This window comes from Heptranchias perlo, chromosome 10 (genome assembly GCF_035084215.1).
Source record: "Heptranchias perlo isolate sHepPer1 chromosome 10, sHepPer1.hap1, whole genome shotgun sequence".
Lineage (NCBI taxonomy): Eukaryota > Metazoa > Chordata > Chondrichthyes > Hexanchiformes > Hexanchidae > Heptranchias > Heptranchias perlo.
This window is the reverse complement of record NC_090334.1, coordinates 31,515,602-31,543,350: the sequence shown is the minus strand read 5'-3', so window position 1 is coordinate 31,543,350 and position 27,749 is coordinate 31,515,602. Positions and strand designations below refer to the sequence as shown.

Below are 27,749 nucleotides of genomic sequence, written 5' to 3'. Positions count from 1 at the left end.
ACACCAACTGAAGAGAGCACAGTTTTCAAGAGTTTCCAAGTGACCAGGGGTGTAATGGATTTAATCCACAAGACCAGGAACCTGCAACATACCACCAATCCTTTGAGGAACTTGGCTGGAATGGGAAGAAGTGAGGACATCTTGAGAGGAAATGCCTCATCTGCTCGTTCTCCTGCCATACCCCAGATTAAAGAGTTCTTCACAGAGACTGTGAAGTAAATGTTTTTGATAAATTCCTGTAAAATAAATACGTTGTGTTTTCCATATCCACTGCAGCAAGCTCTTGCATTTTCTTTACCCACTGCAGCTAATGAAATAAATAGATAGCACAGCTTCAAAAATAAGTCTTTAAGGGAACATTTGTTGTTGGGAATTCTCAGTATAAGCAAAAGGCCTTGATCTACTAATGTCATCTTCTATCTCTTTGTCTGTCTGTCTATCTCACCCTTAGCCTCTCACTGAAAAAATATGCACTTGAAACAGCATTCCTGTCAAACCGCACCTCAAAAAAGTTCTAAATTGCATCCTCTTGCTTTTTTTGAAATCATTTTGAAAGGGAAACAACCTCATAATTATCATCATAAACGAAGGAAAAATGCATTTTGAGTCTTTGCACTAAGGATCATGCTGATGCATGATGGGAAATTCTCCACACAGTACAAACTCAGACTGTAGCATCCTGGGAATTGCAGTCATTGTTGCCACTCTTCACCTGACAGAGTGATAGCTCTGGGAAGAAAATCAACTACAATCTGAGGTTTTTTTTAATAGAGTCTGAGGCCTCCAATTAAAGGCATTAATGTAGGTGTTCAATGACGCAAAAGTCAATTTTATAGGTAAGCTTAATCACGTTATTGTGAAATTGGTCATGTTTCTATATACCTATTATTTAGAAAGGTTATTTTCAACATTTTTTACCTGTATGTAGTTCATTGGCTAAAGTAAAAATGGCAGCCGAAAAAAATTTGAGGAACATTTTGAATGATTTGATTGGTAGATTTTCCTCACTGCTCACATTTAGATTTCTCATTTGTTGAACTTTAAATATGAAATGTGAGCCAATCCAGTGAAAAATATTTGCATATGAGAAAGAGTTGCACACCAAAGCATTACATGCAAAGTATGATGGATAAACAGGGAATATTACCAACAGATCTCCTGTTGAATAGCTCGCAATGAGTTGGAGGATATGCTGTTCTATAACAGGGGTGTTCTGCCATGTCATGCACAAAGTATTATTTTTGTACTGATATATGGCGACTGAATAAGTAAAATTATATTTTATTGCCTGGTATTCTGAGATTTGTACTGGTGTTTTGAAGATTGAATTCTGTGATTCCATTCATTTTTTCCAGTAAAACCTTAAATTAGTGACCTTGATGATGATTATTATTATTGTGTTTCTTTGCCTACATACGTATCTTTTATCTCTTACCTTTACCTTTTTGCCTAATAAGCAAAGAAATATTTGGAATGTACTGATAATTTCAGCAAGTTCTGATATACTTTGAATGGCCAGACTTGCTGTCAGTTGTAAAAATGTCCAAATGCTCATGGTTTATGTTGTTATCAGCTTCTTAAACAAAAAAAGAGCAACTATTAACATGAATGCAAGGACTGCAAACTGCAAATGCTACACATAGGTTCTCTCTCTGAAATATAAAAAAGGACTTAATAAAAGGAATGTGAAGCTGCACATGACAAAAGTTTTTTTTTAAATTCATTCTCTAGCTGGCTTTCAAATCATTTGTAAAAATAAGGACACTCGGAAATTCTCTTACAGCATGAGGAAAGAGAAGCTTCAAATTTTACACTGTGAGAATCATCCTGATAAAGATTGTGCACTTTGCATATGCCAGTATCCAGGGAATTACAGGCACAGTATGATAGTTGTGAAAAAGTATCAACTGTAAGTCTTATGTTGAACCTTATTTTGAGGGGAGAAATGGCGGGCAATTTTCTTTTCAAAAAGTATTTTGAATGATTTGATTGATTCACCTCTCCCTTCTTTAATGGCAGATTATCTTCACTGATGATTCACAATTAGTTGTTTCATAAATCCATAATAGTTTTTCAGTGGTAGTTTTCTAGCTTTTCTTGTTTTTGATTCATACATTTCCTAACTCATTTGTTCTGATTTTCACTGTTTTGTTTTGAGCCTATCAACAAGTACGATACCAGAGTATGGTGCCATAGCATGATACAGGAATTGTGAGAGACACAAACAAAATGATTTTTTAATATAGATATACAGAATAACTATTTAATATAGGTGGACTGTATTTAAATGGTGAAGGGGCTAAGAATTTGGATTTGGGAAATATTGAAACTTGGAGCTGCGGTAAGGGAGGAAAAAGGTAAGAAATTTTAAAAAAAGAATGGAGTAATTATTTGTGAAGATGTTGGTTGTGGTCAATAAGCCAATTAAACGTAAAATAAAATTCCACTAATAGCACCATTGACATCGTATTAATACTCTTTCCTTCTCTCCTTAAAGGAGACCATACAAATTAAATCAACATTGACAATTGGGAAATGGCGAACACGTTGAACAATTACTTTGCGTCAGTATTTACAGTAGAAAAAGAGCATAGCATGCCGGAAATCCCAAGCAAACTAATATTGAACCAGGGACAGGGACTCAATAAAATTAACATAAGTAAAGATACAGTAATGAAGAAAATAATAGCACTAAAAAGTGACAAATCCCCAGGACCAGATAGTTTCCATCCCAGGGTTTTAAATGAAGTAGGTGAGCAGATTGCAGATGCCCTAACTATAATCTTTCAAAGTTCTCTGGATTCAGGAACTGTCCCTCTAGATTGGAAAATTGCACGTCACTCCACGTTTTAAGAAAGGAGAGAGAGGGAAACCAGGGAATTATAGATCAGTTAGCCTAACATCTGTTGTGGGGAAAATGCTGGAGCCTATAATTAAGGATTGGGTGACTGAACACCTTGAGAATTTTCAGTTAATCAGAGACAGCCAGCATGGATTTGTGAAAGGTAGGTCGTGCCTGACAAACCTGATTGAATTTTTTGAAGCGGTAACTAAAGTAGTGGACAGGGGAATGTCAATGGATGTTATTTATATGGACTTCCAGAAGGCATTTGATAAGGTCCCACATAAGAGACTGTTAGCTAAGATAGAAGCCCATGGAATCAAGGGAAAAGTACGGACTTGGTTAGGAAGTTGGCTGAGCGAAAGGCGACAGAGAGTAGGAATAATGGGTAGGTACTCACATTGGCAGGATGTGACTAGTGGAGTCCCACATGGATCTGTCTTGGGGCCTCAATTATTCACAATATTTATTAACGACTTAGATGAAGGCATAGAAAGTCTCATATTTAAGTTTGCTGATGACACAAAGATTGGTGGCATTGTAAGCAATGTAGATGAAAACATAAAATTACAAAGCGATATTGATAGATTAGGTGAATGGGCAAAACTGTGGCAAATGGAATTCAATATGGGCAAATGTGAGGTCATCCACTTTGGATCAAAAAAGGATAGAACAGGGTACTTTCTAAATGGTAAAAAGTTAAAAACAGTGGATGTCCAAAGGGACTTAGGGGTTCAGGTACATAGATCATTGAAGTGTCATGAACAGGTGCAGAAAATAATCAAGATGGCTAATGGAATGCTGGCCTTTATATCTAGAGGACTAGAGTACAAGGGGGCAGAAGTTATGCTGCAGCTATACAAAACCCTGATTAGACCGCACCTGGAGTACTGTGAGCAGTTCTGGGCACCGCACCTTCGGAAGGACATATTGGCCTTGGAGGGAGTGCAACGTAGGTTTACTAGAATGATACCCGGACTTCAAGGGTTAAGTTACGAGGAGAGATTACACAAATTGGGGTTGTATTCTCCAGAGTTTCGAAGGTTAAGGGGTGATCTGATCGAAGTTTATAAGATATTAAGGGGAACAGATAGGGTGGATAGAGAGAAACTATTTCCGCTGGTTGGGTACTCTAGGAGTAGGGGGCACAGTCTAAAAATTAGAGCCAGACCTTTCAGGAGTGAGATTAGAAAACATTTCTACACACAAAGGGTGGTAGAAGTTTGGAACTCTCTTCCGCAAATGGCAATTGATACTAGCTCAATTGCTAAATTTAAATCTGAGATAGATAGCTTTTTGGCAACCAAAGGTATTAAGGGATATGGGCCAAAGGCAGGTATATGGAGTTAGATCACAGATAAGCCATGATCTTATCAAATGGCGGAGCAGGCATGAGGGGCTGAATGGCCTACTCCTGTTCCTATGTAACTGTGGCAAATGGAGGGCGCAGTATGATTAAAAATTGTGCTGCAGCAAAATATATTGGTGCCATGAGCTATAGAGCAAGTGTATTTTTCCTCTAAAGCAAAAAAAAAATCAAAAAGTTTGTTTCGTGTTTGGATTTAAAAGGGTATGAGGAAAGGGCAGGGGAATGGGACTAACAGAATGTCTCTTTCAGAGAGCGGACACAGATGCAATGTAGGAAAACATTGGTCTAAAAATGTGTTTTTGACAGTCCTGCTGAATTCTGGGAAAACAAAAAGAATTACTGTTAAGAACCATCGATACTTCAGGCAGCATTCTGAGAACAAAGAACTTTTCACAACTAGCAGTTGGTTCCAATTTGGGCCAAAGCCAGGTACAGCCAAGTTTGTCAAGGATGAATGGAGAGTTATGGGCCCGATATTAGGAGGGAGGCGGGTTGCCAGCAGGGGGTCGACGCGCCCAGTGAAATTGGTGGGTTCCCCACGCGATCGTAAGTAAGTTGAAGCCACTTACCTTGGCTTCCGGGTTTCGTGCTGGAAAGCTGCGCAGCCACATCATAGGCTGTTAGCTGGCGGAGCCCTATTTAAAGGGGCAGTCCTCCACTGACTGATGCTGCAGAAAGGAGCCAAAATTACAGCATGGAGCAGTCCAGGGGGAAGGCTGCTGCCAGGTTTAATGATGCCTCACTCCAGGTCTTACTGGATGGGGTGAGGAGGAGGGGGAGGGACAGAGATCTTCTCCCTGGCAGACGGGAGGAAGTGGCCTGCCTGTGCCACCTCGAAGGCCTGGCTCGAGGTGGCAGAGGAGGTCACCAGCACCACCAACATATCATGCACCTGCATACAGTGCAGGAGGCGCTTCAATGACCTAAGTAGGTCAGCCGAAGTGAGTACACTTACTCATTCCCCTGCACTCCATCTGCCACATCACTGCCCCCACCCCACATCTCCTTCTGCACTGCCAACACTACTTTATCACATCACTCCTCACACCCACTCAAAGCTCATCCTCATCTTACCTGCACTTACTCATCTCGCCAGTACTCATCCCACCACTACCACTCAACCCAATCCTCATACAATCTCATGGGTCTGTCTCATACTCACCCTCTCATGCATCTCTTTCATGGTCAGCCTCACCCCACCTGCCACTACCTGTGCTGCAGCCACAGGGCATGCATCACATATGTGTAGTAGGAAGCGTAAGGCAAATGTGTCGTGAGCATGAAGGGGATGCACAAGGGTGTTTGAGGGTTTGTCGTGGTTTTTACTTATATTTGATTTCTGATCAACTCACATTACATATTACATTGTCACCACTACTGCCGTGTCTTGGCCATTCTTGACTGGCTTGTGCAATAATGCCCTTTCATGAGGTTCTCCATGAACTCCCTTGATGCCACCCATTGGGTCACCCTACAGTGGGTGTATGTGTAGTTGCATGACTACTTTGTGCAGGTGCCTGTTGCGCAGCACTGTGTTGTGTAGCTCCACGTGACGGAGATGGACAGCATGCCTGGCGAAGCTGGTGATGTTGCTCGTCCTCCAATGGAGTGATGAATGCAGCAATGGACCCTCCCCCCCCTATCCTGATGGTGTGAGTGTGAGGGGGTCCACAAAGTCGGTAAATGTGTTTGGACAGCAGAGTTTAGGGTATGATTTAATAATTTGGAGTGTGGAGACAACGGTGTGGCAGGCAAAACTTTATCTGAGGTGACAGAGTGTCCTGCTGCAATGAATGAGGGTTTACCCCGCACCTGTTAAATGGACCTTTGCAGCTGCCACTGGCTGCAACACGTCTGTTTGAACAAGGAGTGTTTCCCCCACCATGGGAAACATGCTCTGGGTAGTCCAAAATCCGAAATCTCCTAAAATCTCCAACTAATGAGGTCTGTAAATGACCTCAAGTGCCCAGATAATGATGTTAAGTGGGATCCCGCCAGCTTTAATTGCCGGTGGGAGTCCCGTATGCGGGGGCTGCACGTGCACCGATTCGCGTCATTGGGGAACCCAGAAGTGAGCGGGTTGGAGCCGGGCTCCGGACCCGCTCCGGGAATCCCCAATTTTAGGAGCCGCCCCAGCCATGAACGCACCTGCTCGGCCAATCGAAAATTGATCCCATTTTGTCTGACCAAGATAAGAGTACCTGGGGTAACCTAAGGGAGAACTATCTTGTACTGTCTTACTGCCATTATTTAAGACCAGAGAAAAGGAAATGAGTTTAACAGGCAATGTGCAGATCTGGTTTCCTCATTATAAGTTCCTGATATATGTCTATCTAAGGGATCAACAACAAAAAAGGAATCCTTGCAATAAAATGAAGCACGATATTGGTCTGCTTTCAGAATTGGTGGGAAAAGGAAAGCTCACTTTGTGATATTAAATATATTGAAGTTTGTGTCCTTGACATCCAACCACATGGTTTTTGAGAGAGAAAGATCTTTATAGGAATTCAGGGACTTGGATAAATCTAAAGAAGGGTCCAGAAGATTAAAGGGAGGAATAACTTGTAAAGCGAGACTTCTAAGCGTAAAAAATGTTAAGAGTGAGACTTCAAAGTTGAAGAAGTCCAGCCAGATATACACAAATATTTATGTGCATCATTTGTACATAAGAGTTATGTTTCTGAAAACAGAAGGCAAGCTTAGATCTACCAGGAAGAGATGCAGATGTTGAGGGTAACACAAGCATTCCAGAGGGAAGGATGACAATCAAATCTACTGCAGCCAAATCGGAAGGATGAGGTTGTATAAAATCAAGGAATGATATGGTTAAAGCTAGTAACCTATCAGCAATACACTAAAAAATGTAATTTCACTTGGACATACTCTTAACTCAAAGCTGTTAATCTTCCGGCTGTACAAGGAATCTAATCTTAAATAGCCTTATCAACTTTAAATCACTCTTGGATGTTGAACATAACTTTATTTCATACTAAGTAGAGTCCGGCTAATGGTGAGTTATTGTGATACATTTAAACTGCTTTTGTCCCCGTAGGGTTTCCAGTTCTGTTAGTTGATAGCATATGCTCAATTACTTCAAGTACTCTTTAATGTTGAGTATTAAGATGCTGTTCATTGTATTATCATAAGTGTGTTAATAAAGAAATGTTAGTTTATTATTTTGTCGTCTGACTTCTTTTTGATGACTTTGTGAAGAAGATGTTAACTCATTCATTTTGTTCGGTACTGCATCCGAAAGGCTGGCTGGTTTGTATAACATTCAGTATATTTCGGACCAGTTAATGTAAGACAGTTGAAGCAAGCTAATTTTTAGGCATCTATTAAACTGTAGACATGGGCAGTAAATCTCTTGCTGATTATTTAATGAGGAGTTACAGTGAAGGTGTTAAAGATTCATCTGGTGGCCTTTAATATTCCTTGCCAGGTTTATGGGCTTACTTATCACAGCATTCTGACTGCAATGGGCTGAATGGCCTCCTTCTGTGCTATAAAATTCCATGATTCTATAGATAATTATAAAATAGGTGAATAATTTACTGTAACCCCCATATACAGATCATTATCACAAAGATTTATGTATGTGTTTGTTATTCTACAGATTACAGTCAGAATACACCAGAAATAACCAGGATCTAAAAAATTAGGAATGCCCTAACGTGGAAGCACAGTAAAAGAATAATGGAAGCCATTAAAATTTGGTTAATTGGATCTTAAATGGACAACAAAAAGTGAGAAAAGGCCATTTGCCTTCTCAAGCTCATTCCCTCCACAGACCATGTTCCATTTACTGTATCATGGATTTTAACACCTCAATCTTTGAGGAACAAAGTAACCACAGGCAAAATTTTGAGGAAAATAAACGTAGATTGCTATTGTAACATAAAGAAAGTGCAGCTGAATGAAATATTACTGACAAGGTTGGGATTAAAATTAAAGTGGTTACTGTGGTACTAAAGGATCTGTCTTCAGGGACATAACCAGTAGTATGTAACGTATGCAAATGTGTACACTTTTTATCCCTTGCGATGTCAAGTCAGCAAGCTCACGATGCAACAGCTGATTTTCTGTCCCATGGCATCGGGCCAAGAACTTGCTGCCACTTTGTTCTTTGATGTCCTGCTCACTGCAGCTTGTACTGATTCTGTTTTTTTACTCCTAGAGTGGACTCTGTGTTTCGGGCTGTAAGCAAGAATTCTTGGACTTATGACGGAATAGGATGAGAGCTGCACCTTGACCCGGCAGTACAAAGATTGAGCAGGTTGAATACCTCTCTGAACTTGGAGGCAGGAAAAATGGTGGGAGAGTGGAAGAGATTTTCTCTGAGCAGGGGGTGGGGTGAAGGGAGAGACTGCCTTGTTGAGGGGAAGAGGAGTGTCTCTGTGAAGGGGAAAGTAACTGTTCAGGTGTATTTTGAGGAAGTGATAATCTGATTGATATCTTGGCAGCAATTTCTTGGCCAGATGCCTTGGGGCAAAAAAATCAGCTGTTCCATTGCAGGCTTGCTGACTTGCTATCTATCACAGGGTATAAAAAGGGTACAGATTTGTATACGTTGGTTATGTCCCCGAAGACAGATTCTTTAGTACCACAGAAACCATTTTAATTTTAAACCCAACCTTGTCAGTAATATTTCATTTAGGTGCACTTTCTTGATGTTACAATACTAGTCTAAGTTTATTTTCTTCAAAATTGATTTATTGAATATGGATAAACACTTTTCTTTAAATGTAAAAATACAATGCTTCCAATCCCCCTATCAATGCATGTTCCAGTGGTGGGAAAACTGTAATGTTAGATCTTCAAACTTAGAATGGAAGAAATACGGAAGGTAAGTGGAAACTAAATCCTTTACATTGCAAAAAAGTAAGATAAATATGAGTACAACTTGCACATCCAACAAAATTAAGTTTGTTATCTCACATAAATGTACTGAAAAGTATACTTCCCAAATATGACAACATGGTGATTGAGAATTTTGTTCCAAAGACCTCCCCCCAGTGCGAAAGCACACACATGTCTTATGACTGACTTTAAGCTTTGGTAAATCCAATTAGAATGGGTAAGTCATGGAAAGTAACTCATAGAACTGGACTTGATTTCCATTAGAGAAAAACTGGGAGGGTAAAGATCTTTAAAATATAGAAAGGCATCAAAAACAGAGATGCAGGTCAGTTCCTTAAAAAAATTTAGACCATGATTGCAGAATTAAATGACACCAGCACAAAATTAACAAACATCCAAACTGGAAATTTCCTTGGAGCTGCTCCCATTACGTATGCCGTAACTTTACTGGAAATGTGGCGGAAACCCTGTTTACATGCGTAAACGGAATTTCTGCCTCACTTTCAGCAAAGTTATGGTGGCACAGCAGGAACAGCTCTGAGGAAGTCTCTGGTCCAAGTTTATTGCTGCCTCTTTCCAATGTTTTTATGCTACCCACTTGTGATGCACTGCCAGTTTCCACAGTTTAATCTGTTAAAGATTCAGTATTAGTTTTCAAATTCTTACAGGTCAGATTTTAAGAATTAAAGTTCATGCCACACGTTCTGTGTTACAAGAGTGCATATCAGGAATTCAGACATGAGGCCAGAAATTGCTGGGAAGTCACGTCATTATAAAGACGCATTAACGGCGCTCACTATTATTAATTCATAAAAAATCCAGGAATTTGCGGAGTGAGAGAGATATGCCATGAATTATGATTCTCTGCAATTTGCTGGACAATTAGCGCTGCTCTGCTGTTAGCCTCGCCAAAGCCGAAAGTTCCTTCTCGCCATTAACTTAATGGAGATCGTGATATTGCTGCATTTACGATGATATTACAAATTATTCCCGCTGCAACCATTTAGGGCTGATAATTAATGTCGTAGAGGACCCTGTTAAAGATATGGTTTATGGCCCTGACATGACACAAGAGCACATATCAGGAATCTGAATTCCTGATATGTACTCTTGTTACACAGAACATGTGGCATAAACTTTAATTCTTAGAATCTGCTCTTTAAGAATTTTAAACCTAATACTGAATCTTGGAGGCCCATAAAGCGACCAATAAAGCTGTGGGGTCTCACTCCAGCAAGTAGTTAATTGTTCCTAGAGGTTTTAAAAACTTTTTGTCTGTCTTGGCAGTTTTTTATGCCAGTCTTGCCATCCACACTCATGTTAGTGGCGGAAAGCAATAATTTTTAGGATGCAAAGTTGATTTGACACTCAGAGGAGGGTCACTCATTAAAATGCAAATTAGATAAATTTCTTTCAGAAAATAACATTTTAGGATACAGTATTAAAGTAATTTGAGACAAGACGTGTGGTAAGTATAGCATACTTGTGAGGATAAAGGTGACTTTGGACCTATGGTTCCCAAAGCTCTCCACCACTGGGGTTTTCCTTGTGTCATTTCTGGGTCTATTGTAGACTAATTGATAGAGATTGATTGCTATGATTAGTCAACAACTCCATTATCATTGCATCATGCGACTACCAGGATGGTAGAAGGTGAACTCGATGAACCTTGGTCTTTTTTTGTCTAGTAATTCCTATGTTTCTATGAAAGCAGTGCAATCCACTGGGTGATCCACCGTTCCTGATCATGATGGATGGGGCCGCTGGTTCTACATTTCACAGGTCAAGCATGTTTGTACAATTTGCACACCTACACTGCCATTCACTTCTCAAGGAACAATTCAGCAATTCCCAAACACATCTGGGTTACAATGTCCTCTTCTTCTGCATGTTCATTTTATTTTTTCTTACTCTTGCTTTCTCTTTTTTCCTCTATCTCCTAATCCACTCTCTTTCTTTCCCTATCTTTATTCCTCTTTCTATATTTTGTTTGACTGTAATCCACCCTATTTCCTTCTTTGACTTTCACACGATTTCTTTCTCTATCCTTTTCCTTCATTGGTTAAGAAGATAGACTATTTGCACAACGTTCACGAGGTCCCAGATGCGACATTGACATCGCTGCACCGTTTTGGATCGACTTTCCAGCAATTTGCGGCAAAAATATAGTGCGATATCAATGGTGAGCGAAAAAGTCCAAATAACATCGTTTGTTGCCAAAACGCCCATTGCCGCGATTTCTGGCCCTTGGTGTTTGTACGCCCCACGTGAATTTCCATCCATAATGGATGGATGCACTAACCTCCAGCCCGAATTCGCACTGTGCACTCCTGTTGCATGAAACTCTGCGCTGTGAGTGCTAATCCATAAAGCCTATGCTTATCTGAATTAAATTTGCCTGCAATACATCAGCAATTGGATTCAGTTCTGGTACTACGATGATGAGCATATGTTTATTCAGGTTTCAGTATTTAGTGACATGGCATGATGAGTACCCATGGGATAAATTCATGTTGACTGCTTTCAGCTGTCTTATCACTGGACTGAGCATATTTTGCAGAACATTGGTTTTCGGTTTATTCCTGCACAAGGTGGCAACAGGCAGTCGTAGATGACTGCAGTGATCCTGAACTCTGTGACCATTATGACTAGCGAGCTAAGATTCAGGTTACGATGGTCAGGGTAGTCATGTAATAATGATGCCAGATAGCTAGACTCAACCAGGTGACTCAAGTTCAAATCCAAAGTTTCAACTGATGTGGCCTTTTTTCCCTTGCTTTTCTGAAGGCACAGACTTTGGCTGAGGTACAGATGCACAAGTACCAGCAGCCTTCTGATACCTTACCAAGTATCCATTCTTCATGTGTAAGCTGAGACAGTGAGTGTCAGTAGGCTATTCTATCAGAGGGTGTCGCAGCCAGTCTGTCTTCATCTAACATCCACATGTGCATTTTCCAGCAGGGGCCACTGGATAACAATCAGGTGCAGGGACACTGGCTGATTATCCCCTCCTCAGCTCAGGTGCTGAGAGCAATTGTAGAACCCCAACTGATATCCCAGGTTAAGATCAACTAACTCAACATAGATGGAGAATTGAACCTGGGTCGGTCTTCTAATGTATGGCTCAATACCACACAATGGGTTAGGTGCACACCGGACATTTGGGAGTAGGACCCAAATACAGGCCAGATAGAGTCACAGAGGCAGAGAGCCAGCAGCCGGTCTCCTCTGCTGCTGAGAACATGGTGTGGAATAGGAAAAGTAAGAGGTTTACAGAAATACAATGTGGTATCTAGTGGTATGTGAATATAAATGATGGGAGGACGGTTTATAGTTCCATTATTACTTACTTATACTGCAAAGGAAGCAAGGTAGACATAATTTTAAAGGAAAAGAGAACAATTTATCTCCAACAAATTGAAGTGGAAAAGATTTTGTTTGGAACGCATCCACAATCTTTAAACGACAGGTCTGAGAAATAACCCGCAATTATTCCACTTGCGGCTGATGCTCAAACTCTGTAATACCTACTGTTTCTTTATGGGGCAGAGGGGTCAGTGATTCTTTGCACTAGGATTTCGGGAACGTGATTTGTTGGTGGAACTCAGCACAAGACCCATTGCCAAAACGGATTTGCAATAAGCGGGTATTATTAAGTAATATAATAAAGTGGGAAGATCGGGATCTCCAGGCGCAGATAATGTTTCCTTTTTTATGCACGAACATGGGCTCCCACTCGTCAGTCTTTTCTTTTATATTACTCATGTCTACAAGTAATAGCCTTAATATTCATGTTTGGCAAAATATTATAATCTCGGGGAAGCACAAAGAGATCTCTCCTGATTGAAACATGTTAAATTTAGAAAATCTAAACCTCAAATAATCTGCGGTGAGTAGACGGATTGTAATTTTCACAACTGGCATAAGGCAGCATCTGCGTTTTGTTCGATTTATTTTAATTAAATGGACATTAAGGTAAAGGACATAATATGATTTCATTCAATTTTGAAATTATAGTGGTGACGGAAAAATGTCAATCTCATACATACTGAAAAACAAAGTTGCTGAAAGTTACTTTCGGCAGTGAACAGGCAGGCACCGCTCTGAAATTTAGCGCAAGGGTGAAAAGATTTTTTTGTTCACGAAGGTTCCGCTAATACTGAACACAACCGCAAAACAAAAGATACTTGCTCCCTCCAAAAATCGACTGGTGTGTTCTTCAAGGGTTGCCCAGATGAAAAAGCGAAGTGTAAGCGATTTAGACACAGGGGATGGATCACACTCCAAGGGCTGCGGAAGGCAGGCAGTGGGAGAGAGTCAGTACTGTGAAATAAATCAACCTGACAGTGTGGCTTAGAGCTGGGTGACCACACCAATTCCCAAACCCACAAACCGCTCTGAGATATAACAGAGTGAAACTTTTTGCAATCACAGACCGCGCTTTGAGCAATATTATTGCAGGGGAGTAAGTGAACCGTTCAGACTGCAGCCCTGAGTTGCAAACTTAGTTTCCAAAGAGACGCTGAGTGGAGAGGCCTGAGTAGCACTTATCGAGTGTGGGGACTGTTTTTATGTCTTAATACAATCTTTTGAGAGTATTTATAAGAATAGTAATTAAGATAACAATTGTTCTAAGTAAAAGTGGAAGGGGTGGAACCGCGTTAGACATTCGCCTCAGAATGACAGCTTGACGGAATGCATTATGGAAATGTTGATTATAGCCTTACACTACCCCCAGACCTGCCCCCTGAATTTGCAATGCTAATATCGGCAAACTGGAAAGGCGATAATTAGGAGGGGGAGCTCCTGCCGTCACCCAGTGCTGTCCTTCCCCAGGGGAGCGTGTGACTGCAGCGGTCTCCAAGTGACAAGAGTCTCCCACGCGGGGTTGACCAGAGTTTGTCCCGCTCTACCCATGATCTGATGGCCGTGGGAAGGAGTGAAGAAGGGAGTGAGGAATCGGAGTGAAGCAGGGAGCAACAGCACACAAACGAGACAGGCAGAGAGATAAAGAGAGCTATAGAGACAGAGATAAAGAGACAGAAATGGAGAGGCAGATAGAGTGAGAGAGACTCAGGGATAGAGACACACAGATAGAGTGAGAGACACAGATAGAGTGAGAGACACAGAGGGACACACAGATAGAGTGAGAGACACAGAGAGACACACAGATACAGTGAGAGACACAGATAGAGTGAGAGACACACAGATAGAGTGAGAGACACAGAGGGACACACAGATAGAGTGAGAGACACAGAGAGACACACAGATACAGTGAGAGACACAGAGAGACACAGATAGAGTGAGAGACACACAGATAGAGTGAGAGACACAGAGGGACACACAGATAGAGTGAGAGACACAGAGAGACACACAGATACAGTGAGAGACACAGATAGAGTGAGAGACACACAGATAGAGTGAGAGACACAGAGAGACACACAGATACAGTGAGAGACACAGATAGAGTGAGAGACACACAGATAGAGTGAGAGACACAGAGGGACACACAGATAAAGTGAGAGACACAGAGAGACACAGGTAGAGTGAGAGACACAGAGAGACACACAGATAGAGTGAGAGACACAGAGAGACACACAGATTGAGAGACACAGAGAGACACACAGATTGAGAGACACAGAGAGACACACAGATAGAGTGAGAGACACACAGATTGAGAGACACAGAGAGACACACAGATTGAGAGACACAGAGAGACACACAGATAGACAGAGAGACAGAGACACAAGACAAAGAGAGATAGAGAGACAGATAGATACACATAGAAAGACTGAGATTGAGATAGAGATAGAGAAACAGAGATGTACAGAGTTAAGCAGAGAGAGAGAGAGAGATAAAGTGAAGAAGAAAAAAGGGAAAGGACAGAGTCCACCTCCGACCTATGGGAGCGCCCGAAGGAAGGCAGGAGGCAGCAGAGCGGCATCAGTCAGTGGCTGGTGACCGGCGCGCCGGCAGCATCAGCAGCAGCAGCAGCCGCCTCGGGGCCGCCGCGTCTCCGCCGCTCTCTCCCACACCCGCTTCCTGTTTGCCTTCTCGCCCAAACCAGCACCCTGTCGCCATCGTCCGGGTTGCTGCCCAGCCGGAGAGCGGTGCTCCCAAAGTTTAGAGGGAGGGAGAGAGAGAGAGGGGGGGCGAGCAGCCTTCCTGTTTACTGGGTCCGCCGAGCCGCTCCGAGAGTCTGATGAACGTGGCTCCAGTCATCCGGTCGCCGAGTCGCTGCCCGTCCCCGTCCCCGGGAGCGCAGCGGCTGTCCGGCCAGGGCATCTCCTTCCACATCCAGATCGGCCTGAGCAGAGAGCCTGTCATCCTCGACTGCAGCGACTTCTCCCTCGCACATGTCCGGGAAATGGCCTGTTCCATCGTGGACCAAAAGGTAACCCGAGGACAAACTTGGCGCGGTTACCGGGAGAGGGGGGGGAGAGAGAGAGGGACTGGCTGTTGTTCACTTTAAATCGGTCGCAACTAAAGGTCGGCGGCTGTCACCGTGACAGGGCGGCGGGTCTGGGACAGGGCTGGGGTTGTGGAGACTTCACTTTTAAGATAAAATTGTTTTTTTTTTCCCCCCCTCTTCTTCTTATGTTTGAGATGGAAAGGTGTTTGGAAACGTCACTTTGCGGTGTAAAGTTTGCTGCGTTTTTTGTTACCAGATGTGGAGCGTGTGTCCTGCCTGTGTCTGTGGTTTAAACTCTGGGCAGTGGACAAGGAGTGGGAAGGGGGAGGGGGCGGGGAGATCAGTCTTCACTCACCCAGCCGTCGGCCACTCCGAAACGGCTGCCCGCAGCCGGCCATGTGGCGCGGGTCACCCGTACTGCGGCGGGCCAGATGTCAGCAGCAACATCTGGTTGTTCGCGATCTGCACAGGTCAGTCAGGCTGTGAGTTTGTACAAGCTTCAGAGAAAGTTTCCACTCGCGCTGTGTGGTGAGGGGATCAATAGTTACTTGTGTTTTTGAAGAGTTGAGCAAGTAGTACAGTCAGTTATGTCTTGGAATCTCTCACTTGCTGGACAGTTTACTGAGTTTGCAACTTTGAAAATAGGTTTGTAATTCCAAAGTGGATAATGTTAGAAATACAAGATAAAATCCCTTACATAAATTTTATAAAATAAAAGTTGTACTATCAGTTTTTAGCGAACTGTACCTTTAGGTCAAGCTGCACTTTGTAATTTTGCGAAACTGTTACAAACGGGATCCAGAACTGCGGTGAAACCTCATAAGGAAACTAAACGGTCTCTAAACTGGGGAAAGGTAATACGAGACAGTTTTCAGACAGCTGATGTAACCATATGGAAAACGTTTTTATATAAACAAAACTTAAATGTTCATATTTAAAAACGTTGACTTCGCACACGAAGTTTGTTTTCCTCTTTTTCTTAAGAGTTTAGAACGTTATCCAAAAAAAATACCAAAGTTAGTGTCTACAATGTTATTTCAATACATGTGCACGTTGCCTGGCAACAGTCACACGTATTAGAAATTTTGACTTGGAGCAAGCGGGCACCTTCTGCTTGTCAAAGTGTAAACTGACAGATGACCCCGGCCTGCAATAAATACTAATTGGATTACACGCTGCCAGCGCCTCCTGGGGCAAAAGGGTGAGCAGTCACTACAGCATGTGGAAAACTATGATAATTACCTAATTAAATAACTCAAACTGTTACATTCGATTATATTTTCAAGCTACAAGAGCTAAAAGAACAATGAGTAAAATTAGTTCTGAGATTTGATTAGCAACATTTAAGAGATAGGGATCTTAGGAGAAGAAAAAACATTGCCAGTAACATCACGCAGACTAAACATGAAATCCATATACAAGGTAAATGTTTAGAGTATGCATACTTTAAGTAACCAACTATTCAGGTACATGAAGTCCTTGTAAAAAGGCATTATGTCTTGACTAAAGCCTGCCACCGTCATCAATTTGTGGGTTATCATCTTCCTGTCACGCTGAATGATTGAATTACACGTTTCAGCTAATATCTATTGTTCAACCAACAGATGAAACAAAGTGTACTTTGGAGTTTCATCACAGTACAGGCAGTGAGTTGCTATAGAAAAAGATTTCAATGGCAAAATCAAATGTGCCATTATGCTGTTTAAACAAATTATGTAAAAATTGAGTTGTTTAAAAAAAACACAAACAAAAGCACTACTCTTCAAAACAGTGAACTTGGGAGAAAGATGAAGTGCATCTAAATTATGATCATGATGTATGGTTGTATTGAACTGGGAATGATCTACTGTTTCAGGATAGAGAGTAACACGACAGCTAAAGTGAAGAATTGACAGGTAGCTTGTTTTGTGAGCTTTGATAGCATTCACTTTTTCTGCAGCCTTGCATTACAATGAAACATCGTGGGAGCATAACTGAAATTAGTTATTAGCTTTATTCAGCTGTTTGCATATAAGAACAGTTGCATTGGCATTAGGTTGCATTACTGTGAAAACAAAAATACACGTTTAAGATGAAATCAGTCAGACAGCACTGGAGTAACATGACTGATGTGTATTTCCAATTTTTATTTTTTTGTTTCTCTATTTGTTGAAATCCACAATATACAATGTTAGGAAATAGCATCCTCAACTATTACTAAGGTTCCACATTTTTTAGTTTTCAATGAAAAATTACTGCTTCTCGTTGGCTATATGTTATTTTTCTGACTTTCACCTGGTTTTTCACTTTTTGGCTTGTCTTTCAATTAAAAACACATTTTTCTTTTATCTGGATTTGAAGTGCAATGTTGCTTTGGTTTCTCAAAAATTCACCCTCTCCCTTCCTGCCCAGTGTTCCAATTATTAAGGAGTCCTAGATTAATACTTTCGCCTTTGATACATACTAAGAATTTGATACGCACTAAGAATTAGTACTGATGACACGCACGCATGTTTTTTCAACAAAGCAAGAATTTTACCCCTTTGACTTTTACCTATTTTGAAATATACAAAATAACATCTGGAAATTTGCCAGGAAACCTTGAGAAATAAAAATTGAAAACTCAGAGGTATTTTGCAAAAGTTTTGAGGTCTGTGGAACTTTTACACATATGTTTTGTATCTTTACTGCATAAAGTTCATAGACTGAAAATTCATAAATAAATCATGCCATTTCAACGGAGATACTATCCTTAGGAACTCAACATTATTCATACAAACTCAATTCAATAAGTAAGTGACAGAAAATCACTTCTCCTGAAAATGTACCACAGGCAAGTATGTAAGTTCTATCGCTTCTGATAGAGCTGCTGCCATTGGGAGAGAGAGCATCAGGGCAATTCCATGATTTTGGGGAGCAGGAGGAAGAAGGCCATAGCCCACATCAAAAAAAATTGTGGGAGGGGAAAAGAGAAAGACATGCCCCGCTGATCTTTTTCATTGTTGTGTCTATGCTCCTGTAGGATGCACGGGTGTTTTATCAATCAAAGACAGGGGAGACAGAAGATATTAGCATTATGGTCCTTACAGTTATAGCTAGTATTGCATTCTACTGATATTGATACAAGTTATTTTTTTTCACTGTTCCACCCTCATCTTAATGCACTGCTAGTACTTTAAGTAACCATCCTTCAGCGAGCATCCAACTTCCAACTATTCAGCTAATAGGGTGGGGGGAGAAGAGAAAGAATCACAGGGCATACCTATTTTATTCCAGTGGGAATCACTGGATATTGAACAGAACCCTCTTCCTTTGAGGGGCTCTGAGGATAATTGCAATCCCTCCACTACCCAAGCTGAGAACTTGGTACTAAGCTGTAGAAATTGTGAATATTGTCATTCTAAAATAATAAAGGCAAGTTGTAGTGGTTTTGAAAATTAATGTCTCACATATGGAAAAATGTAAAATGCTAAACAGCATTGCTACATTAGTGACAGATCTGCCATCTTGGATCCTTCCCAGCATGCACTCCCCAGCACCAATAATCTGACCCAACTTCCTAATTAACGTTAGGAATGTATCGAATGCGATAGACATGCTAAACCTGTGCCTGACTTCCAGCTAATGTCACAGGATATAGTTGGATTTGAAGGAGTCCTAGCTAAAAACATTTAATTTATTAATAAAAGATCAGGAGGAACAAGAGAAAGTACCTGATTTTTATTTTTGGAAGTATTGCTCCTGGGTCCCAAGTGATATCTTGAAAAAAAGTGAAGTAAGCTGGCCACTGTTTACAGTAGTTTCCCATTAGTGGCCATGTTTATTAATGGCTCAGTTTTTATTAGCTCTTATTAGCCTTTTCTATCATTTATTACTCATTATTTCTATCCAAGTCAACACAAGACAGTCACTTTTTTCATTTTACGGTCATATGAGTTAGATAGGTAATCTTAACTATATATTTAATGGGCAATGTAATAGAAGGTCATGTAAAATATCAAGTTATAGTCCAACAATTTTATTTTAAAATCCACAAGCTTTCGGAGGCTTCCTCCTTCCTCAGGTGAATGTCAAGAAATCCTCGAACCTCTCGCATTTATAAATCACAGAACAATACCTGGTGATTACAGATAGTCTTTTCAACTGCCCGTTGCCAAGGCAACCAAAGTGTTCAGACAGATAGGTGTTACCTACAGGGCCACCGAATATACAAACGGCCAGAACAAAAAAAAACAGGGAGAGAGAGGCAGAAACATAGAAACATCCGGAAGGAAAAGACAGCAATTGACCCGTTATATTAAAAACAGTTAACTTTTGTTCGCTGGTGGGGTTACGTGTAGCGTGACATGAACCCAAGATCCCGGTTGAGGCCGTCCTCATGGGTGCGGAACTTGGCTATCAATTTCTGCTCGACGATTTTGCGTTGTCGTGTGTATCGAAGGCCGCCTTGGAGTACGCTTACTCGAAGGTCGGTGGCTGAATGTCCTTGACTGCGGAAGTGTTCCCCAACTGGGAGGGAACCCTCCTGTCTGGCGATTGTTGCGCGGTGTCCGTTCATCCGTTGTCGCAGCATCTGCATGGTCTCGCCAATGTACCATGCTTTGGGGCATCCTTTCCTGCAACGTATGAGGTAGACAACGTTGGCCGAGTCACAGGAGTATGAGCCATGCACCTGGTGGGTGGTATCCTCTCATGTGATGGTGGTATCTGTGTCGATGATCTGGCATGTCTTGCAGAGGTTACCGTGGCAGGGTTGTGTGGTGTCGTGGACACTGTTCTCCTGAAAGCTGGGTAATTTGCTGCGAACGATGGTCTGTTTGAGGTTGGGTGGCTGTTTAAAGGCGAGTAGTGGAGGCGTGGGGATGGCCATAGCGAGGTGTTCGTCGTCATTGATGACGTGTTGAAGGCTGTGGAGAACATGGCGTAGTTTCTCCGCTCCAGGGAAGTACTGGACGACGAAGGGTACTCTGTTGGTTGCGTCCGGATGTTTCTATGTTTCTGCCTCTCCCTGTTTTTTTTTGCTCTGGCCGTTTGTATATTCGGTGGCCCTGTAGGTAACACCTATCTGTCTGAACACTTTGGTTGCCTTGGCAACGGGCAGTTGAAAAGACTATCTGTAATCACCAGGTATTGTTCTGTGATTTATAAATGCGAGAGGTTCGAGGATTTCTTGACATTCACCTGAGGAAGGAGGAAGCCTCCGAAAGCTTGTGAATTTTAAAATAAAATTGTTGGACTATAACTTGGTGTTGTAAAATTGTTTACAATTGTCAACCCCAGTCCATCACCGGCATCTCCACATCATGTAAAATATCAGTAGCAGTCACTACAAAAAGATGACTCTTGTACTGAGTTTATGACACATAGTTCATTTTAACTCTGAGGGAAACCTTTATACTCAGGCGAAGTGCTGATATGGCCACTTTGTTGCTTTTATCGTCACTTTATTTATTGACAAGCTAAATTGTTACCATGTTCCAATCATTTTTCATTCAAAAATGAAATCGTATTACCGCAATACATTTACCCACAGATATTACTTTTCATCTCAATCCAAGTAGGGCTCTTGGTTGGATAGAAAACTTCCCCTAACTTATTTGCAGCAGCTCCTGATGTCAAACACACATCCTCCTCCGATCTCTTTGAAGCCTCAATGAAGTAATGCTGGCAGTGGGACGGCCTGCGACCAGCCTGCAAAGGTGTTAGTTGCACTGCTAATTGCCCGTCTGTTATTTAGGTGTCCCAATAACTGGTCCAGGCTAATTTCTACCCCATATTATCAACTGGAGTTGGTTTGAAACTACTCTTTTGCTGTGCTTTAATCTTCAAGTGTTGCTAAACTACAATACACTGAAAAATGTAATGTTACATACCATAAATAAAGGTCACAGTTCTAACCCATATAATATCTACTGTACACAGTATTGCATGGTAATCAACTGTAAATTTCATAATAAATCTGACCAAGATCACTCATTAATCTTCTCAAAATCATCACATATCAAGGATGGCACTGACAGTTGGTACCAGCAAGCAAAAACACAATAAACCTTGATGTGAAATCAATGTATATACTGTGAGTAATGCAACCTGTCAGAGCTCTAGTGCATGGTGGGTTGTTGTGAGACCGTATCCAGTTCCTTTCATTGCAAGTTCTTGATCTCAGCTGTGCCTTTCTGGATAAGCACTGAACAGTTTGGGTGCTTCCCCACATGGAGTGAGGGAGGAAAGTGAGATCAGGACAGTCCATGCAGGCTGCTTTTATGCAGCATGGCAGACATTGGCCCTGGTATTTACAGGCAGATGGTGGAGGGAGTGCTGGAGCGTGGATATGGGGAGGGGGGCCGGAAATCTCGGGAAAATGGAGGTCTTGCCAAATTTAATGGCAGGATCTCATGATCATGTTTTTATTCTAATTCCCGCCCAGCAGCCGGCCAGATTGACAGGCTTGCCGGCTGCTGGACGGGAAAGTCATCGGCAGAAGGCCGCAGCCGGGTACCGTTGGGGATGGTCTCTGGTAATCGGGGAAAGATTGTGGGGCGGGGGGGGGGGGGGGGAGTGGTCGGCAGATCGCAGGGCAGAAGGGGGAGGTCCGGCAGATTGCGGGACAGAAGACTCGGGATCGTGGGTTTGGGCGGGGTGGGGGGGGGGTTTGGCCGATTGCAGCAGCGAGGAGAGGTGGCAGTCGGCAGAAGGTTTGCACTCCTGCTCCTCCTGGCTCACAAGCAGTGCTATAAAAAGCACTTGCCCACTTGATCAGCTGTTCCCATCTCCCGTTTGCTGCCGGGTTTCCTGAGCCCTGGGAAACCCAGCCGGCCAGCGTTAAATTTAAATCAGGCTCCCAACTGCACTGTGGGAGCCTAATTTAAATGTTATAATGAGGTATCCCGCCTCTTGAGAGCGGGACATAGGCACGGCTTGCAACCCACTACCGTAAAAATGGCAGCAGGCGTGTACGTGGTGGTTTGGGTCGCGTTTTGCAATTTTTACCCTCCCCTCCGACCCTCTCCTGCCCGACCCCATTGTCTCAAACGCCACATCACAGAGTAATGGAGCTCAAGTTTGACACTATGGTTTGGTAAGTGCAATAAAAGGGAAGGAGAGAATATGTTGTAGATATTCATCTTTACTGCCTGAGCATTAAGCATCGACTGGGTGGAGTGCAGAGACAGAAATCTTGCAGCGGATACATTCTGGTAACAGAACCCATCTGATTTTTGCTTCCATTTAAGTAAATGAAATCTGGTGGGTTCTGTAAGAAGCACGCAGTCCTCCCTGCCAGATTTTCCTCTCTGTGCTCCACCTAGGTGATACTTCAAACCCAACTGGTCAAAACGAAGATCCACTTCAGTATTTTTTACAAGAATAACATAAAAATATATTCTCTACCAACAGATACCAAGGAGTAAATGCGATAAATTAACCTGATGGTTCTAGCCAGTGCGGGGTGAATAAAATTGTCTGAGTTCTCATTAGATGTCATCATTCTCAAGCAGCTATTATTTTCCACTTTCAACGAGAAAGCATTTTTTCTCCTTATCCTCTGGTCTCCCACACTGTGCATGAGAGGTCGGCCAGATCAGCTGGTCCCAAACTACTGCTGATGCCTCTATCACTGGCCACTAGTTGATGTGTAAGTGTGGCCTGAGGCACATCTCTTACTTGTTGAGTTCCTTCCCCTTTCATGTTGGGAGGAACTGTGAGTGGAGACCTGCTACCCATGATGTAGGAGATTGGCATTTCAACTTGTGTCCTCTATGGTGACCTCTGTATCCATTATTTACATTTATTTAATCATCAGTTGTCTTTTGTTTAAGGCATTTGAATGCTACAAAGAGGCTGGCAGTTTGGCTCAGAGTCGCAGACCAGAATCTAAGCTAAAATTCCAGTACAGAAGTGAGGAGTGCTGCATTATTAGGGGTGCCTTCAATTAGATGAGATGTTCAGGAGCATTAAGGCTTTGTGTCTTCATAGACTTCAGGTGCATAGCAGAGAGTCTAAAGGAGCCACATACAAAGTTTAAATCAATGACTCCATTAATGTGCTCCAGAACTAGCCGCACCTCTAGTCAAGCTGTTCCAGTACAGCTACAACACTGGCATCTACCCAACAATGTGGAAAATTGCCCAGGTATGTCCTGTCCACAAAAAGCAGGACAATCCAATCCGGCCAATTACCGCCCCATCAGTCTACTCTCAATCATCAGCAAAGTGATGGAAGGTGTCGTTGACAGTGCTATCATGCGGCACTTACCAATAACCTGCTCACCAATGCTCAGTTTAAGTTCCGCCAGGACCACTTGACTCCAGACCTCATTACAGCCTTGGTCCAAACATGGACAAAAGAGCTGAATTCCAGAGGTGAGGTGAGAGTGACTGCCCTTGACATCAAGGCAGCATTTGACCGAGTGTGGCACCAAGGAGCCCAAGTAAAATTGAAGTCAATGGGAATCAGGGGGAAAACTCTCCAGTGGCTGAAGTCATAGCAAGCACAAAGGAAGATGGTAGTGGTTATTGGAGGCCAATCATCTCAGCCCCAGGACATTGCTGCAGGAGTTCCTCAGGGTAGTGTACTAGGCCCAACCATCCTCAGCTGCTTCATCAATGACCTCCCCTCCATCATAAGGTCAGAAATGAGGATGTTCGCTGATGATTGCACAGTGTTCAGTTCCATTCACAACCCCTCAGATAATGAAGCAATCCGTGCCCGCATGCAGCAAGACCTGGACAACATCCAGGCTTGGGCTGATAAGTGGCAAGTAACATTCGCACTAGACAAGTGCCAGGCAGTGACCATCTCCGACAAAAGAGAGTCTAACCACCTCCCCATGACATTCAACAGCATTACCATCACTGAATCCCCCACCATCAACATCCTGGGGGTCACCATTGACCAGAAACTTTTAACTGGACCAGTCACATAAATACTGTGGCTACAAAAGCAGATCAGAGGCTGGGGTATTCTGTGGCGAGTGACTCACCTCCTGACTCCCCAAAGCCTTTCCACCATCTACAAGGCACAAGTTAGGAGTGTGATGGAATGCTCTCCACTTGCCAACAACACTCAACAAGTTAGACACCATCCACGACAAAGCAGCCCGCTTGATTGGCACCCCATGCACCACCCTAAACATTCACTCCCTTCACCACCAGCGCACCGTGGCTGCAGTGCAGCGCACCGTGGCTGCAGAGTGTACCTTCTACAGGATGCACTGCAGTAACTCGCCAAGGCTTCTTCGACAGCACCTCCCAAACCCATCACCTCTATCACCTAGAAGTACAAGGGCAGCAGGCACATGGGAACAACACCACCTGCACGTTCCCCTCCAAGTCACACACCATCCCAATTTGGAAATATATCGCCGTTCCTTCATCGTCGCTGGGTCAAAATCCTGGAACTCCCTACCTAACAGCACTGTGGGAGAACGTTCACCATACGGACTGCAGCTGTTCAAGAAGGCGGCTCATCACCACCTTTACAAGGGCAATTAGGGATTGGCAATAAATGCTGGCCTCGCCAGTGACGCCCACATCCCATAAACGAATAAAAAAAATTGTATATATTTTAAGCTGAAGTTATTCATAGATCTTGGTGTTCTGATTTAGGATATATCTACCAATTTGCCAAGAGCACTAAGAACTGCTCTGCTGAAGCCTCCAGGCCCTTAGAATTCAAACACGGCAAACCAGCAAATAAGAAATATAAACACAAATAGGACTGAATTGCCCGGTAGGCCATATTGCCAGGGCCCACAAGCTGCATTTGGCCCAATTTGTGATACTTTGGACAACCTGCCTATAACCAAGGTGCCATTTATCTGTTCTGGTGGATGTTAAAGTATTTGAAGAGCAGAGGCTTCATGGTGCCCTGGTTATATTTCTATTTCAAATAATACCATTTATGCTCATGCTCCAAAAAAAAATAATAATCATAATCTGGGTCATTTCCTATTTGTGGGATCTTGCTATGTGTAAAATGACTCACATTTGTGTTTGCTTAGGCACCGTGCTTTAAAGTAATTCATTATATGTTAAGTGCTTTAAGATGTTTCTGAGAGATGTGATCATGCACTTTATAAATCAAATCATCTTTTTTCTTCTAATGAATATCACTGAAAAATTGCCAGCTAACATTCCCTCTTCAGTGCACTATGATAGCTAACAAAAGGCAGATCATGCTTTTTCAGTGTCCCTCGTGGAATAGTTAAAGATATCATGAGTCAATTTAGATGCTGGCTGGATATATTAAATCCTGTGCATTAAGGTTCTGTGGATACTAAACACCACACTGAAGTGCTAGAGAAAATTTGAGGGTCTTATTAAGAACGTTAATACCATCATAACATATAGTCGAGGAGAGACTTTTCTTTGTAAGGTAAGGGCCGAATTTTCCTGTTATCATGCGCAAGTGCAAAACCCAACAAGAGAGGAATCGCTGCTGGATTTAGTAATGGGAAATGAATCAGAGGAGAGAAGAAAAGTAGGGTAACATCTAGGCAATAGTGATCACAACATAATAAGGATTAAAATAATGATTGAGAAAGACAAAGACCAAGTAATAGATTGGAAAAAAGCTAATTTTGAGGGGACGAGAATGGAACTAGGGAAGGTAAACTGGATAAAAAAATTGACAGACAAAGAGATAGAGCAGCAGTGGAAAATATTTTAAAAGGTTATCAATCGAGTTCAGGAGAAATATATTTGGCTAAAATACAAGAATAAACTAGCCAGTAATGAAACACCATGGATGATTAAAGAGATAAGGGTAAAATTGAAACGAAATAATAATGCATACACTAAGTACATAGACACTAAAGAAGAGGATAACAAAAGGGAATACAAAGAGGTTAGGAAAGAAGTCAAAAAAACAATTAGGAAAGCATAGAGGAACTACGAAATTAAATTATTAAGGAATATAAAAAGAAATAGTAAAGTATTCTACAGGCACATAAATAACAGGATAGGGATAAGGCCACTAAGGGATAAACTCACAGGTAATGACAGCGAAATGGCAGAAATACTGAATAGTTACTGTACCTCAGACTAACATGGTGGACATGCCATTAGAAGAAGAGATCAAGAAAGATATAACAACATTTAAGATAGAAAGAGGGGAGATGGTCGATAAACTAATCAAACTTAGAGAGGATAAAATCCTTGGTCCGGATGGATTACATCCGTGTATATTAAAAGAAGTTAGGGAAGAGAAAGCAGAGGCACTATTACATATACATAAAAATTCATTAGAAAAGGGAATAGTGCCAAAGGACTGGCAGACAGCTAATGTGATTCCTATATTTAAAAAGGGAAACAGATCAAGACCAGGGAACTACAGACCAATTAGCTTAACGTCGGTGGTAGGTAAGATGATGGAATCTTTACTCAAAGATGTATTGGAAAGGATCTAGAAACTGAAAATATAATAAATAGTCAGCACGGATTTCAAAAGGTAAGGTCATGCATGACCAACCTTATTGAATTCTTTGAAGAAGTAACAGAAAGGGTAGACCAGGGTAATGCAGTAGATGTATTATAACTGGATTTTCAAAAGGCCTTCAATAAGGTACTGCATAATAGACTCATGATTAAGGTCAGAGCATGTGGCATCAGGGGACAACTGGCAGAATGGACAGCAAGCTGGCTACAAAACAGAAAACAGAGAGTCGGGGTTTAAAGTTAGTTATGCAGACTGGCAAAAGGTGGGAACCGGTGATCCATAGGGATCAGCGCTAGGGCCACTGTTGTTCACCATTTACATAAAGGACTTGGACTTGGGAATCAGAAGGTACTATATCAAAATTTGCAGATGTCACCAAATTGGGGGGTATAGTTAGTACTGAGGAAGATTGCGACAAAATACAAGAAGACGTTAATAAACTTGCAGAATGGTAAATTTCCCAAAAAACATTATTCTTTGAGCAAACCACCTGCAGTCTTTTTGATTAAAGACCGAACCATAAACAGAATGTACATTGCCCCGATAGGCATGCTGCGTCAGGGTGCCTGTCTGGCGCCTGCAGCTCGCCTGAATTATTCTGATGAGGCCCAAGGACGAATTTCCTTCGGTCCTTGGGCCTCTCCGTTCTGGCACGCTGTCATTGCATGCTTCCAGAAATGCACCCAGTTTGGGGGCTAAGGAATTTAGGCCTCCAGTTTAATACTTCTTAAAGCTTTGATTTTAGTTATGATTAAACTGAAAAAAAATATTAATATTTAGTACAGCTATGACTTTGTGCCCTATGAGATGTTATGTGAACAAATAGATCAAACTAATTTGGTGATGCTGCC

General features: G+C 42.1%; 1 protein-coding gene across 2 annotated transcripts in view; it reads left to right on the top strand.

The window, feature by feature from the left end:
* The first annotated feature begins 15,031 nt into the window (after positions 1-15,031).
* prkd1 (protein kinase D1) overlaps positions 15,032-27,749 on the top strand; it is a 249,547-nt gene continuing 236,829 nt past the window's right edge. For both annotated transcript variants that reach the window (XM_067991386.1, XM_067991385.1), the window contains exon 1: positions 15,032-15,465. In XM_067991386.1, the coding sequence (XP_067847487.1) occupies positions 15,274-15,465 (192 nt within the window). In that variant the 5' untranslated portion in view covers positions 15,032-15,273. The remainder of the gene's footprint in view (positions 15,466-27,749) is intronic.